The sequence below is a fragment of the Chrysemys picta genome, chromosome 7, assembly GCF_011386835.1.
Source record: "Chrysemys picta bellii isolate R12L10 chromosome 7, ASM1138683v2, whole genome shotgun sequence".
Classification (NCBI taxonomy): Eukaryota; Metazoa; Chordata; order Testudines; family Emydidae; genus Chrysemys; species Chrysemys picta.
Genome location: NC_088797.1, coordinates 26,782,850 through 26,797,650, shown reverse-complemented (window position 1 = coordinate 26,797,650; position 14,801 = coordinate 26,782,850). Strand labels below are relative to the sequence as shown.

Sequence of the window (14,801 nt, the reverse complement as noted above, 5' to 3'; positions counted from 1 at the left end):
GAGGCGAGATTTTCCGTTTGATAGGCTTCACCACCCTCTCTAGATAACCATCACTTCATCCTTGGTTCTTAAATAAACTTCTGAAGAGCATTTTTTTTGTCCCATGGAATGCGCTTTGTGGCCTATATTTTCACACAATACATTTGTATATTTTAAAGCCCCCTTACAAGAGTTTTAAAACATGCACACCCACATACCACCTTCCCATCCTCCTCCTGCAAATTACTGACTTCAAACACTGTACTATAAATTATATATTATCCATTCTTTATGCAGTAGATTTTTAAGGAACAAATTGTAATGAAATCCAACAAGAGAGCCTAATGTAAATTAGTCTGGCAAATGGTGTTACCCATCTTCCTGAGTTAAGTTGTGGCAGTATTTTTTAATGGGAGAAATGAATACATTACCATCAACACCCCTCTCACCACTGAACATCTTGGGTGTATTTATCTCATTACCTATACAATCTTCCTTCTTTTTAAAATCAAAATGTTGGGAAGTGTGCCTGAAAGCTGTCAGCTGGAGTGAGCTCAGTACAGTACGTTCAGTCTATCTTCCTTTCAGTTTTTGGAAGAATCTTTTTTAAAATCGGCATCCTGTAATCACTGCATATTGACAAGCTTTCATTGACTGCAGTGAGACTTTTGTTTATGCAATGATGGCTGGACTGGGCAATTATGGATGTAATTCTTTTTATAAGAAAATTACAGTTATTGTGGGCCAAATCCAGGTCCCATTAAAGCCCATGGGGAAACTCCCTTTAACTTCATGGCAATCAAGTTTGGGGCATGCATGCAGGATTGGAATTAAATAGTTAACAGAGGATATTAGCTAAAACTTCTGCATAATTTGGGGTTATCTCCAATCATACATTATACCAGCTGGATTCAAACTGGTTTAGATTATCATTAGTTTTGTCTGAGATGATGTAATGCTATTAGACTCCTGAGTGGCTAACTCCAATGAGCCGTAGCTGTTAAGTTCTGGAGTGAGATGGGAAAGAGAGGCATACTATTTCTTGAGAAGCAACAAAGAGTCCTGTGGCACCTTATAGACTAACAGATGTATCGGAGCATAAGCTTTTGTGAGTGAATACCCACTTCGTCAGCCGCATGAAAAAGCTTATGCTCCGATACATCTGTTAGTCTATAAGGTGCCACAGGACTCTTTGTTGCTTTTTACAGATCCAGACTAACACAGCTACCCCTCCGATATTTCTTGAGAAACTCCCTTTGTGGGTGCCTGAAAAGACAGGCAGGCTAGCAACAGCTGGTTTGGAGGGGGAAAGGTTTGTAATATGTAAGGATTTTATCTTATTTAATCAGTATCTTTTGCCATTCAGCTTGGAGCCTTGCTAGCTACAATACTTGTACTGATTAGTCATGTAGGGTTTATATTTTGCGAACTGTTTTTTGTTGGTTGTTGTGGTGGTGATTTTCTCTTTATTTTCTCCCATTTGTTGAATAAACCTTACTTTCATTTAAGATAAGTGGAGTTTTTTGTGTAGACTGTTAGTGGGAACAATCACTGCTGGGCACCCTGCAGGGAAAGAGACTGATTTGTGACCTCTAGTGCTGCAAGGATTTTTTCACAGACCATTGTGATCATGCAGGGGAGCTGAATGGACTATTCCAGGAGGACTGTACCTGTGTTTAGTTACATTTCTCCACCAAAGGTTTTAATAACAGAGTTGAATAGTCCAGTTGTAGCTCTGAGAAACAGTTTTCCCCTTTTTTTCCCCTTCCTATCCCACCTCTCTTGAGACCATCTCTTATTTTTCATTCTCTTCCTGTGATGAATATTTTTTCTCTTCGGTTACATTTGTTCTCATTAGCTCTGTCACACTAAACCAGGTCTTTCATAGCCAGTGCACCCACACTAGGAATACCAGGAGACATTGCCTTAGAAGAGGGCAGTATAGTATAGGAACAATGTAATTAGCAATAGATTTTCTAATCTTCTGCTCTTGTAGTTCTTATTAAGAATGTGCTTGTGTGTAGTGTTAAAATTCAACATCTTGTTGCTGGTTTTTCAGCTCCATTTTCTATCCATTTCAAAATAATTTGTTTTCTGAACACTGAGTCAGAAAAATGCACTTTCCAGTTCCCCTGTGGTTATAAACCAGTGATGAATTGAGGAAGAATTGCCATTAGGTGGCACCCTAGCACTGCCAAGTTCAATACTTTTGCAGTGTGGGCCTCCTGGGCTCTGGGAATAGGCAGTGCCAATTCGTTCCTTATTCGAAACAGATATGAATGCAACTTTGAATCACACCTGTTTTTAGTATGTTACATTTATGTAAAAAAGAGAAAGCTAAAACTGTTATTTAATGTGTTTCTCTTGACTTAAAAATACTAAAGTATTAGAATGCAGAAACAAATATCTACTGGAATTTTTTTTAAAGGCAAAAAGAAAAAAATTATATGTTTCCTTTTTCTGATATATTTGAGGGCGGTTTTTGTACTGTAGTATGGAAAAATAAATAGTGAGTGCTTCTATGCTGAGAAAAAATGTCCCTATTAAAAAAACTACCGAAATGGTCCAACACACTAGAGCTTACAGTAGTGAGACTTCAGTGTTTTAAATTATTATTGTAAATACTGTATATATTTATAAGGACTTGATAAATTTTGCAAAGAAAAGCAAATAACATTCTGAATCAAAACTAAAGGGCAAACCACATTTGCAAACTGGAAGTTGAGTCACAGTTTTAGGAAAATCAAGATATTACTGCACTCTGCATGCAGTCTTGTTGTATGCTGTATATAGGTTTGATGCAAACACAGTAGTATACAGTATACTAATGTATTGAGTAGCCTCTTTCTCCTCCTGAAATTTACTTCTTTCACATCTCTTTCTGCCACTAATTTCTGTTCTGATCCGAAAAGGACAACACGTTAAAAAAAAAAAGACCATAAAAAACAACCATATGAAATGAAACAAATTGTATCATCTGCTTTCCTTAACAAATAATATCCTTTTCTTTGCTTTGTTCCCTTTCCATTCTTTATTCTTGTTCTCATAATGGTCTAGTGTCATTATTCTTTGATATAAATTTCAAGCTTTTCAGGGCTGGGAGAGAGTCTATTACTACTATTTAATTATTTGTTATTTATATTTCAGTAGTGCTAGGCACTGTACAAACACATAGCAAAAATATGGCCCCTGCCCTATGTGTCTGTAAACCTCATGCACACTATGATATTTGATATCTACATCCACATTTAATATAAAAGGTGATATTCATAGATAGTTGGAAGCTTTATTGGGTGAAATAATCTCTTCCCTTCCCAGAACTGCTGTATGGTTTTACAAACATTACATAGCTTCATTTCACTTGTGGGTGCAACAAGCCCTTATCTACTGGGGGGCAGGGAGCGGACTGGAGAGAGAGAGACCCCCAAAGGTAAAGTGTTTTGGGAGTCTTCTGGATGAAAGTGCCACATATGTGTAAGGCATTACTAGTTATTGATGGGGATAACTCTCCAAATCTGATATAGACCAACTTAAATCAGGAGTAACTTTTCATTGACTTTATTGGAGTTTTACTTTATTGTGTAAATTAGATCAGAAGTAGATCTTATCTGTTTTGTTAGTTTGTTTTTTAGCTGGGCATCTTTATAAGATCACTACTGTCTATCATATTTCCATTACAAATCCTTATTTTTTGTAGTGAGTGCAGAGTTTTACTTTGCATAACAAAGTTATTTTACTTCTGTTTAATCATTAATAATTTCATATTTGCATGAACCGAGGAACCATTGATTTAACAATAAATACATTTGATTTTGCTCCTTTTATTTAGGTTTTTCAAGTCAGTGTTAATTGGCTTACCCTAGTCCTTATGGATTCTTGAAATATGCACACTTGAGGAAAGATTTCTATCCCATTTACACTTATGCCTTTATATTGTTATTTTTATTGATATTCTATGAGCACCTCTATTCTGTTAGACACTGTCCACACACAGGAAGACATAGTACTTATCCTGAAAAGCTTAGTCTATGAAGACAATTGACATACTAAGGGCTGGAGAGAGGATTACAATCGATTTATATACACTTTTTATAACAATTAAAAATATACACCTCAACTATACCTGATTACCCCTCAGCCTAGCCATTATTGGTTAGCCAGTTTTTGTAGAGTCACAGGAGAAATGGTTCTTGAAGAGAAGATGGAAGGGTTACAGAGAAATTCAGGAAGGTCATTTAATTTGTAGTGGATACAGTTACTCTGGGCTTATACCTGTATAACTATCTTATCTGTCTATTTTAGGGATTTGTACTGCTGCCCTCACCACAATATCTGAGCAACTTCCACAGAAATTTGATCACTAATAGTGAAGTCCCTAGTGGACTGCATAGAATCTCTGGCTCTTTTCCCTTGTAATTGACATCAGAATCTGGTCTGTTGTTCACAAAAGGAATGAATTTTGCTTTATGGGATGGAATACACTAACAAAATTGCCTTTGGGGGAGGAGAGCCTCTTAATTTCTCTGTTTTTCACAGATGACCACATACAATATTGAATTGAAAAGCATCATATCTACCTTTTTATTTTTGCTAAATTTGAGATCATGAATGTGTCATGGCTCATAGATAAATCCTATATAATCCATGATGACTTAGAATTTAAATACTGCTGCACCAGAGTTTCAGTTTCTTACTTGGTTTTGACTAAGGATTTTATAACATGTCTAAGTTTAAATCAAACTGTTCTATTCTCAAGGGGAAACTGAAACTCACTCTTAGCTTTAGCTCAGGAATGCTAGCAATGATGGTATTTGGAATGGCTATACATAAATAATGTTTTCTATCATTGCAATATGTAGTCTAATTGATAAATTGCTTTCCTCAAAATGATGCACATCTTTATGTAATTTATTTTAAAGATTGGTCCTAATAGGGGAAGGTATATTCAGGAAACAAAGGCTATACATGTACTATAAAACCCTCACCTAAATATGTTGGCAGTTTGGCTACCAGAGTAAGTCAATGAGTTTAAATTAAAACATTAAATGCCATGATATATTGAATATAGCTAAAAGACCTGTGTATTTAAAGATTGCTAAACTAGTACTAAGTCTTTCAGAGCTGTAAATTCTGGGAAAATTTGTTTCTCCAAATATAGAAAACAGAGAAATCCAAGTCTCAGAGGAAACATTAATGCCCCACTTAAGCAGTGTTAGCCTTTCATAAGCAGCAAATCTCATTCCTCTCTGGGGAGTCCCTCCTGGAACGTAAGATAACCTACACTTACCCTTGCTTTATTCAGAGTCCGTAAAACTCTACAGCTGCAGCTGACAGCAGAATATTTAAATGATATGAACAGTGTAAATGCCTCATGTTCATTTAAATAACTGAAAAATTCAATCACTTGAATGCCAATGATTATTCCTATTGGAGTTTACATTTTTAAAAAGACAGAGCATCTGAATCCCTGTGAGAGCATTAAATTGCTATCTAATTAGCAGTTCTAAATTACATATATTTAAAAGATAATTAAAGGTTTGCAGGCTGTTCGAATAACTGGTTGTACATATAAATGAATCACTGGAAATTTGTTAGTAATATGCAAAGGTTTCTTTTATTCTTTGCTTTCAGCTTTGAAGTTAGGTAAACCAAGCTCATGGGTTTAAGTCTGGTAGTGTTAAGATAAAGGCAGATGTTTTTAATTATTTCAACTGAAACCCAAAATAATTATAAGCAGCTGTCAATTTTACATAATCCCAAATAAGGTCCTGAGAATGCAAATAAAATTGTAAACCTAGGGTTTTTTTTTTTCAGTGAAATGAATCAAATACATGTCACTTTACTAATCAACTGTGATCCAGCTGATATTATGATCTAAAACAATGTACTGTTCACCCAGTCTTCGTAGGCATGTGACATAAAGCTGTGTTCTGTTTCTTTGGTTCCACCTTCCCCTGTACTATTTCCATATTTTCCATGTCATCAGTTTAGACATTTTCTGTACTATTTGTAAAACGCACACATATGTATGTCTTTGAGTTGGCAGAATCCTTGAACACAGGTATGGCATGAAAATGATTTTCTTGCATTACTTAGACAGAGGAATCTTACTGTATAGGACACATCTATTTGCCCCTACTATTTTCTTACTTGAAAAATGAAGGTTGTATATTTCCTGCTCTTCTCTCCTCCCTTTCCTCCCCCCATTCTCTACACACACACACACACACACACACACACACACACACACACACACACACCATTTTAAGCAACATGGCTCCCCTTTTCAACTTTTGCAATATGGCTGGAAATTTTACAGTATGGCAGTTTCTCACTGCCAGCTGGCATGAATGATCAGTCAAAAATAACTGGTCTTCATTGCCAACCATAACCTAAGAACTTCTGGATTAACGTCTTAAATAATAGACTTTATGTGTGAGTCTTTCTTTTGAAAGGGAAGTTCTTTTTCACTTGTCAGAAAGTAAAGAAGTCACATTTTCTTAATCTTAATCCTAGGAGTTTTCTTTTACAAGCACCTTTTATAACTGAACATCTCCAAGTACTCTACAAATCCAGGGTGCATCAGAGCTCAAAAAAAGATATTTCGAAGTCACAAAATAAATGCAGGTCACAAAGCACAAGTACTACAAGAGACAAATCAGGACCATATAGCTAGGAGAAAATGCAAATGAAATAAATGGCTTAAAGGCCAGACAGCAGAGATTTAAATGCAGAAGGGATGCAGCGTCACACTCACATCCCTAGGTGGAGTGTTTCAGGGCAGTGCAGTGCATATTAACTGAATGCTCAGTCCTCTTGCATGATTTAATGTAAATGGGTGGAACAGGAAGGTATTTTTTACAGACTTAAGGGTATGAAATCCCTCTTCAAACAATCCCTCCTGCCTTCTTCTCATTAATAATCCTCACACTCATCCTTTCCGGAACTGTTTTCTCTGGGCTTGTCTTGTGTTTGTCCTGTCTTATGTAGACTGTAAGCACTTCAGGGCAGGAAAATTGTCTCATCTGTGAACCAAATGCTGAGAGCCCTACATTGTGGCTTTTTCCTCAGCCTATACTTGGAAGAACTACCATTGAAGTTTGCCATTAGATGGAGAGAAGAGGGACTCAAGGGGTCTCCACTTACGTATATGGCCCATGCAAGAGCCTGCCACAGTGCCTCCATTTGGGGAAGTGAAGGGACTAGTCCCCCATTGCAGGAACATATCACTCAAAGGGATCAAGGAGGAGAGAGGCTGTGTATCACAACCATAAGCAGGCAGGCCACATTTGAGGGAGTAGTGGCTGAAATAGTCTGTGCTGTTTTAAAGGTTGGTGCAGCCTGGGCAAGCTCTCTGCACACCAAGCAATAACTCCCTACTCGGGTCAGTGGCTGAGTAAAGTCCTCAGCTCCTAGCCCTCTGCTTGTTAAGCATCATGGAAAATTTCAGTACTATATGAGTTCCCAGTATAACAGCGAGGGTCTTTCCATTGAGTGTAATAGGAATTGCATCAGACCATAAATGATTTTTAATGGTAATGTCCAGAACCTTAGAGTACTGACAACAATAACCAAGCTCTCCAGAGAACTACTACGGTATGTCTGTAATGTCTGAGTTTCCTAGTAACTTAAAAACCCGTATGGAAAAGTCTTACATAAGATAGAAAATAATTGTGTTTTTTTTTTAGAAAAAGCTTATAGGATAATTTAGAATGATATATGATGGCTCAATATAACTGCATATCTATAGGTCTATAAAGTCTCATTGTTTGGTCACTTCTATAGGATCCCTAATCATTAAAGCATTTACACACATGCTTAAGCCCATATCTATTCATCATTTAGGCACAAGCCTAACTTTAGGCTCAGGCTAAAGTCCCATTGAGTTCAATGGGACTTAAATATATGCCTAAAATTAAGCATGTGCCTAAATGCTTTGGAGAACAAAGATGGACTTTTGAATCAGATCCTTGATTCTTAGTGGAGTTCCCATAAATCCCTATGGAATTTCTATAGAAATATACTGATTTCATATAAAATTCTGTAGTGTTTGTTCATAAGGGTGTGAACACAACAGACTTATGATAAATTTTTAAATTAGAAATTTTCTTTCTTTTCTGGATTGCTACCTTTTATGCCAGAATACTTTGGCCAGGGAGAAATTATTTCTGCCATTCTAGTTCTTGGAATGTGGTCACAAAGTATATTGTTTGCTACAGTACTATTCCATTGGGGATTCAGGCAAAAGTTCCATGGAATATACTGGAACTTCAGAGGGTGTTGTTTCAGTAGTTTACTCTCCTCCACTACTAGCCATTATCCAGATGAAGCATATATCTACTAAATTCCCATCATCTTAGACAAGAGATTTTCAGTTGTTAAGACACCACTCACTCCCTCTTGAATCAGATTGCTACACTATGGCTTTATAATCACATAGCAAGTCATGTTAAATGCAGATGTTGCCTAACCCATAGGGGACTTCTCAGGGGAAAAAAAATCAAAGAGTAGAGCTTAATAAGGGCACATATAAATAGTTTTATACCGGGCAGAAAAAAAATGACTTAAAAATCTTCAAGCAGAACACCTCACACATTGTTCGTGAATCATCAAGTATTAAAACAGTTTGGCCAAACCTCAAATAAAAGACACTGATTAAGATAAAGGTCATTATAATTACCAAAGGAAGTGGTTACCTATTTTATTCAAAAAGACACTGATTAAGATAAAGGTCATTATAATTACCAAAGGAAGTGGTTATCTATTTTATTCAAAAATATGAGTTCTTGTGAGAGAGGTTTTTCATATAAAAGGTGATTAAGAAGAAGTCCAGTGTGCTATTCAGAATGTTGTTTTTTTAAAAAAATCGCAGCATACATCCTTCATTTTCGAGGTGTTAATTCACTAAATAATATCACCACACGTTTTGTGGTGGCCGAAAACCGGATTAACAGTGCCCAGTTTAAATCTAGCTCTTTCTTGCATGCTCTGAAAGGAAGCTAATTTGGTAGAATTCCTTGTTTCCATCTTTCCTAATGTGTATTTTATTAATTTGTTTCAGTGTATTACAGTATGAATAACCTTGCAAATGGGTTTGGCTCCAGACTTCAATGAGTATTTTATATTTCAACAGGGAGTGTCAGACACAAAAGTAAAGATAGGTTAAATTCAGTAGAAAAATAAAATATATGGATGAATTACATTTTGTAAAGAGATATTTAAAGAAGTAAATTGACCCCAAGCCTTGCTTTCAGTATGTAAAATCTACTCTTAGGGAGATGTTAAATACTAAAATTAGAAAGGAACTAGAACAGAGTAGATAGACAGTTTGTGAAGTTCTAAATATACCGAAGAGTATTATTATTAACTGCTCTATAATCTGTCTATCCATCTTTCTGTATTAGGCCCCAATCCTGCAAATACTTACACAGATGTGTAACCTTGCTCATACGATAGTGTCTTTGCAACTAGTCAAATACGCAAAGTTATACACTTGCACAAGTGTTTGCTGGATCACTTCAGGTCATATGCTGGCCCTCTGGAAGTCTATGAAAGTTTTTGTGTTTTGTCTAGCACAGTTACTGTAGTATCTAAGGGTTTCCCATATCTGCATGGCAAGGAGAAATGTGTGAGTAACTGGGTTTTTTTGGTGACCAAATCAAAGAGTATATAAAAGCAATTAATTTCAGGTTGCCCTAACACAAAATTTTTTGAATTTTTTGGTGAACTGAAAATGGTGAAAAAATCCATTTTGGGTCAGATTAAATGTTTTATTAGAGATGCAATGAAATGTTTCATTTCATTTTCAAGTTTTTACCTTTTAATATTTTTAATACAATTGAAGTAAAATTCAAAAGTCATTTTGAATCAAAAAGTAAAAATGTTCCTTGTTAAAATGTCACACAAACTATTTAGACTCTTTCAGAATTCTGGGGTTCTTTTTGCAACTGAAAGAATTCAATGAATTCTACAAAAATTAGCAAAATGCTTTGGTGGACCTAAATCTGCATTTTTCATTGAAAAAAAATTAGTCAAAATTGTTTTGCCCAGCTCTTATCATGAGTTCCCTGCTGGACCCGAGGGAGGTTTCTGCTCTTCTTCCTTGCATGGCTATAGGAAACTTTTTTTGAGATATACACTTTTGTTTCTACCTGTAAGTTCTGAATTTTTGAACACTTGTCTTCTGGTTGTTAACAAGTCCCACTGTGGTTCAGTTCACTGTATAGCTCATACTTTGGATATGTGTGCTCTCTGGACTCTTTTTCCATCTCTCTTTGATTGCATGTTACTTAAATGAAACATATGAAAACCATAGGGTTAGTATGAAAAAAACCAAAACACCATAAACAATATGATATAGTTGGGTTGCCTCATATTTGACAGCACAGTTCTATCTTCAGGTACATCAGCACGGCTCCCTTCAGTAACAGTTCTCACATGTGTGTGAGCACAGAATATACCCCAGAAAGTCTTAAATGTATGTAAGGGCTTTTCTACTGCATGCTTTAGTCCACATCAGAGGGTGTGAATTTTAGTCTGCCTTACAGTGTTATGCACTAACTGACCCATGTGGACTCTGCTGGTGCACCCTAAAAGTTCCGTAGTTCACATTAAGGAAGTACTGTTGGAAAGGGGACTATATTAACACACACTAGGGAACTTATATTGTGCACCAGCAGCATCCACACCGGCCATTTAGCGCATGACACATTTGTGCTGGCTAAAATTTACACCCCTGTGGTGCAGACTAAGGCACGGTGCAGACAAGTCCTAAATAAAGATATAATTATATATTGACAGTAGTTCAGGAGTCATTCCATGTTTATACACCCAAATTATCCCACCTCATGTCTAACTATGTAGTATTTGTCAATGGTCAGTATCTAAAGGTCTGTCTGCACACAATTTTTTGTCCGAATTTAACTAAATTAGTTGAAAAAAATGATAATGATTTGGGTAAATTCGTGCAATCTCATATTGTGGACAGAGTTATACCAGTATAAGGATGTTTTTTATATCATTATAGCATGTTTTGAAATACCTTTATATTGGTATAACTGCATCCACACTAGGGGATTGCAAACTGAGTGTAAAACTGTGCAAAAACTAAGCCCTCAACTTGTGAAGTGACCTTAGCCTAAAGCTTTCCACAGAGGACCTGGCAAGTATTTGTCTTACTCAAAAAGAATAATGAGAACTGATTCAGGAAGTAATCAGATGTGACCTCTCAAAAGTACTGCCCATGGGAATGATTGGAGGAGCCAAATCACTGTGAGCAAAAGTAAGAAGGCAGAGCAGCATTGTGATCTACTACTGCCCAGTGTTAACAACTCCACCCCTCCCCCAACATCTCTGCTGTAAATACAGTCTGACAACTGATCCCTTGGAAGAAGTATGCAGCTTCTCCAGAAGGAATTACTTCTCTGACATCTCTGTTTTTTAAATGATTCTGAGACTACAAAAAAGACCATGAGTTCAATATCCAGTTCCTTTAATTTAGAATAAAATTCATGAGACTAGAAGTTTGCTTTAACCTTGAAGAAGGAAGGCATCTCCCCTGAAGATTAGGCTTAGTGCAAGTGTGTGTTCACCACAAAAGATGACTGGAAGTTCCTGCCTCTGCAGTCTGTGTGGTTGAGGGGCCATCATTCCAAGCCTGCAAAGTTACAAACTTGATTCCGGAACTGCCCAAGACCTCCCTGTTTCTCTGACCACTCTTGGTAGAAAGATTTGTGTTTTTTTTCCTTTTAGCCATTATAAAAAGTAAAAGGCCTAGAAAATGAGTCTTCAACATTTTAAAGCACACAAACATTGTCAGCAAAATGTACGTGTGTTTCAAATATGTTCCCATCAATTCACTTAAAACCATATGGATTAATTTATCCACTTAGAGAGCTGGGAAATCACACACTCTCTTGCTCCATACCTCAAGATGTTTGTTCTTAAACTAGTGAGGTCGCTGATTTCTGATGTTCAGCAGAGGGCAGAATTTCCTATATTATAAACACCCCATTTGTCATTAAAGATGTTTACTTAAAATGTGAGATTTACAGAGTAACAATGGCTGTAGTGATAAAAACTATAACTTGCCATTATTAGTATATTACTTTCTTTTTCCTATTAAATCATAGATAAAACGTAATATCAGCAAATATTAACACCAAGCTTCCCGAGACTCACAGCTTATCTTGTTTAAAGAGAAATGTGTAAACATTTTGTTGATAAGATTGTAGGAAATATAACTTCCTGCCTGACTGAAAGCTAGTTTGGGACACTTAGTATAAACTTTGAGATCAGGGCCTTATTAGTTTCCATATGGTTAGTAATGTGCGGAAGGTATCATTGCTGAGTTGATTATAAAATGTGGCGAAGAGAACAAACTAATTTATTAGGAGTATTACTTTCCCCACATTTCTAACAGGGGTCTGACATTAGAGTCATATGAAGAAAGGAGAATTCTGCCTGAAGGAAAGATTTGCATTGCAGCATAGGAGTCCTGTGTATAAGCATATAGTAAGCAGGTTTTTCAGTTCACAGGAAATATTTGAGCATCGTTGTGCTTCACTTTATATTAATTAAACCACACACTGAAAATGTACATTGCATCTAACCAATATCCACCCAGCAACTCTTAAAATCATCTGACATTGGATCTTTGTGCAAGTAAAACATAACATGCCTAATGTTTTATTTTTTAAAATTTTATTTTGAATGCTAGTATGAAGAAGGAAAAAAGCGAAGAAAACCCAACTACAGCAGCGTTGATCTTTCTGAGGTTGAGTGGGAAGACAGAGATGATGTGGTAAGTGATTTGTTTTAAGGCCCTGTCAGAAGAGATTGTTGTATCCCACTACTGTACTTGGTAACTGTTCAAGTAGTCAGCAAAGAGGCCGCCTAACTGCTCCAGAGACAGTTGTCCCTTTTTACCTAATTACGAATTTTATTTACCTTTCTTTCTTTCTTTCTTTCTTTCTTTCTTTCTTTCTTTCTTTCTTTCTTTCTTTCTTTCTTATATGCATGTTTCTGTCTCTCTGTGTTTGTATCATCTGTAAAATTCATCACCTAATTTTAATATTCCATGCATCCCATTATGAACCCAGTGGCACTGTGCTGGTCACCAGGGATCAGTACCTCTGTTCAGGTCTGGCCCACCTATCAGATCAAACTGAGAAATCTGGACCAGATTTTGACTGCTCCACCTCTCTGGAGGAGCTCTCTTGGCTCATGCTGCCCTTAGAAATAAAAAGAACAAACTAAACTAAATTAAAAAACAAACAAAAACAGATGCTGGAGTCTGTTTAGATCACAGAAGCTAGCATGGATCCCCTATCAATGATTTACACCTAACACTTAATTTCAGGTTTGAAGAACATCATACAAATCAATTCCTTCTATCCTCACCTGTGCCATGCACAAGATCCCTCCAGATATTACCCATATTTCTCTATCCACTCTGTAGTTTGCCCTCTGTCCCATTCTTAGTTACCTTGCAGGCTTAGTCTTTTTTGCAGTACTGTATCAAAAGCTTTCCTTATGTGTATGTCCATGGCTTAACCTTTGCCTGGTCCTTCTGTTACTTCCTCAATAAATCTGATTTGTTAGGCATGATTCGTTTTGTGTGAATCCATGCTGACTGTCCTTAATTAAATCGTAACTTTCCAGGTGCTCCCCTTTCTGTCTCTGTTACTTAGTTTTTCCCATAACTTCACCATTGCCAAAGTCATGCCTGCATGTCTGTGTTTTCATAGATCTTTCCTAGATTACTTCTCAAATCTCAGTAGCTTCTCTTGAGTCCCTCATACTTCTACTGTTTCAGAGAGGTTTTGAATGCACACACTGAAGGTTCCCATATATACTTTGTCATGTCCTTCTGAAATCTGGGATGAATCACATACATCTTCCCCAGGAGTTTTGTCAGACTTCAGTGTACTAATTTCTTGATCCCTTTTCCGATATAAGTCTATATTTTCTTTTCTCGGTTGCAAAATATATATCAGTTTCTGCCACTGCCCATTCCCTCCTTTTGTGAATAATGAAACTATTCATTTGTGTTTTAGCAATATCTTTCTTTCCTGTTGATAGATTGTCCTCATTGTCTCTCAAGAGGCCATACTGTCTCCATATTTGAGTTTTTGTGCTGACTTTACATGAAACCTTTCTTCTTATTTCTTATGTCACCTAGTGCATTTTTCTTCGGCTTCACTGTGTAAAATTTCCTCTTCATGTTTTCATATTCTCTAAATGTCCTTCTGTAATCTCTGAAATCCTTCATGTTTTCTACATTGCCTTTTTCTTATCCTTGATTACATAGCACTCTACCTAATTTATCTACGACTAATTGATGTTTTTAAAAATATATTCCCAATGTACACATTTTATTAGTAGACTGAACATGCATTCTTTTAGGCATTCATGAATCTGTCTTTTTTTTTTTCTATTTCCCTTCTTTTATCCTATTTTGATTCCACCCAGTATTTCCAGTATAATTCTATAATTTCTTCTAGTTGGTTTATACAGTTTTATTTCCTCATTTGTGTTCTCACTTTAGTTGCAATAAATTCCACACAACTCTAGTTAGTGGTTTCAGTTTTTTGTTGTTGAACACAACCTGATTTTGGTTCAAAAAAATTTAAATCAATGGAGCTCTGCTTGGATTCTGGTTTTGTCTGAATATACAACAAAGCCACCAAAGTTCCTGATAAAACTGGCAGACGCTCATCTCTGTGCACTGCCTGTGGATTCAATTTTGGGCAGTTCTGCAAGACCCAGAAGACTTATCGTGTGACCAACAGTCACCAAAGTTTCCTTACAAAACCAAACCA

The 14,801-nt window shown here is 36.4% G+C and overlaps 1 protein-coding gene across 12 annotated transcripts in view; it reads left to right on the top strand.

The window, feature by feature from the left end:
- CACNA2D3 (calcium voltage-gated channel auxiliary subunit alpha2delta 3) overlaps window positions 1-14,801 on the top strand; it is a 740,859-nt gene that overhangs the window by 577,207 nt on the left and 148,851 nt on the right. For all 12 annotated transcript variants that reach the window (XR_010589061.1, XR_010589062.1, XR_010589060.1 and 9 more), the window contains one exon: window positions 12,698-12,781. Coding sequence is in view for 9 of the 12 variants with exons in the window: in XM_065551026.1 (XP_065407098.1) it covers window positions 12,698-12,781 (84 nt within the window). In the remaining 3 variants the exon portion in view is untranslated. The remainder of the gene's footprint in view (window positions 1-12,697; window positions 12,782-14,801) is intronic.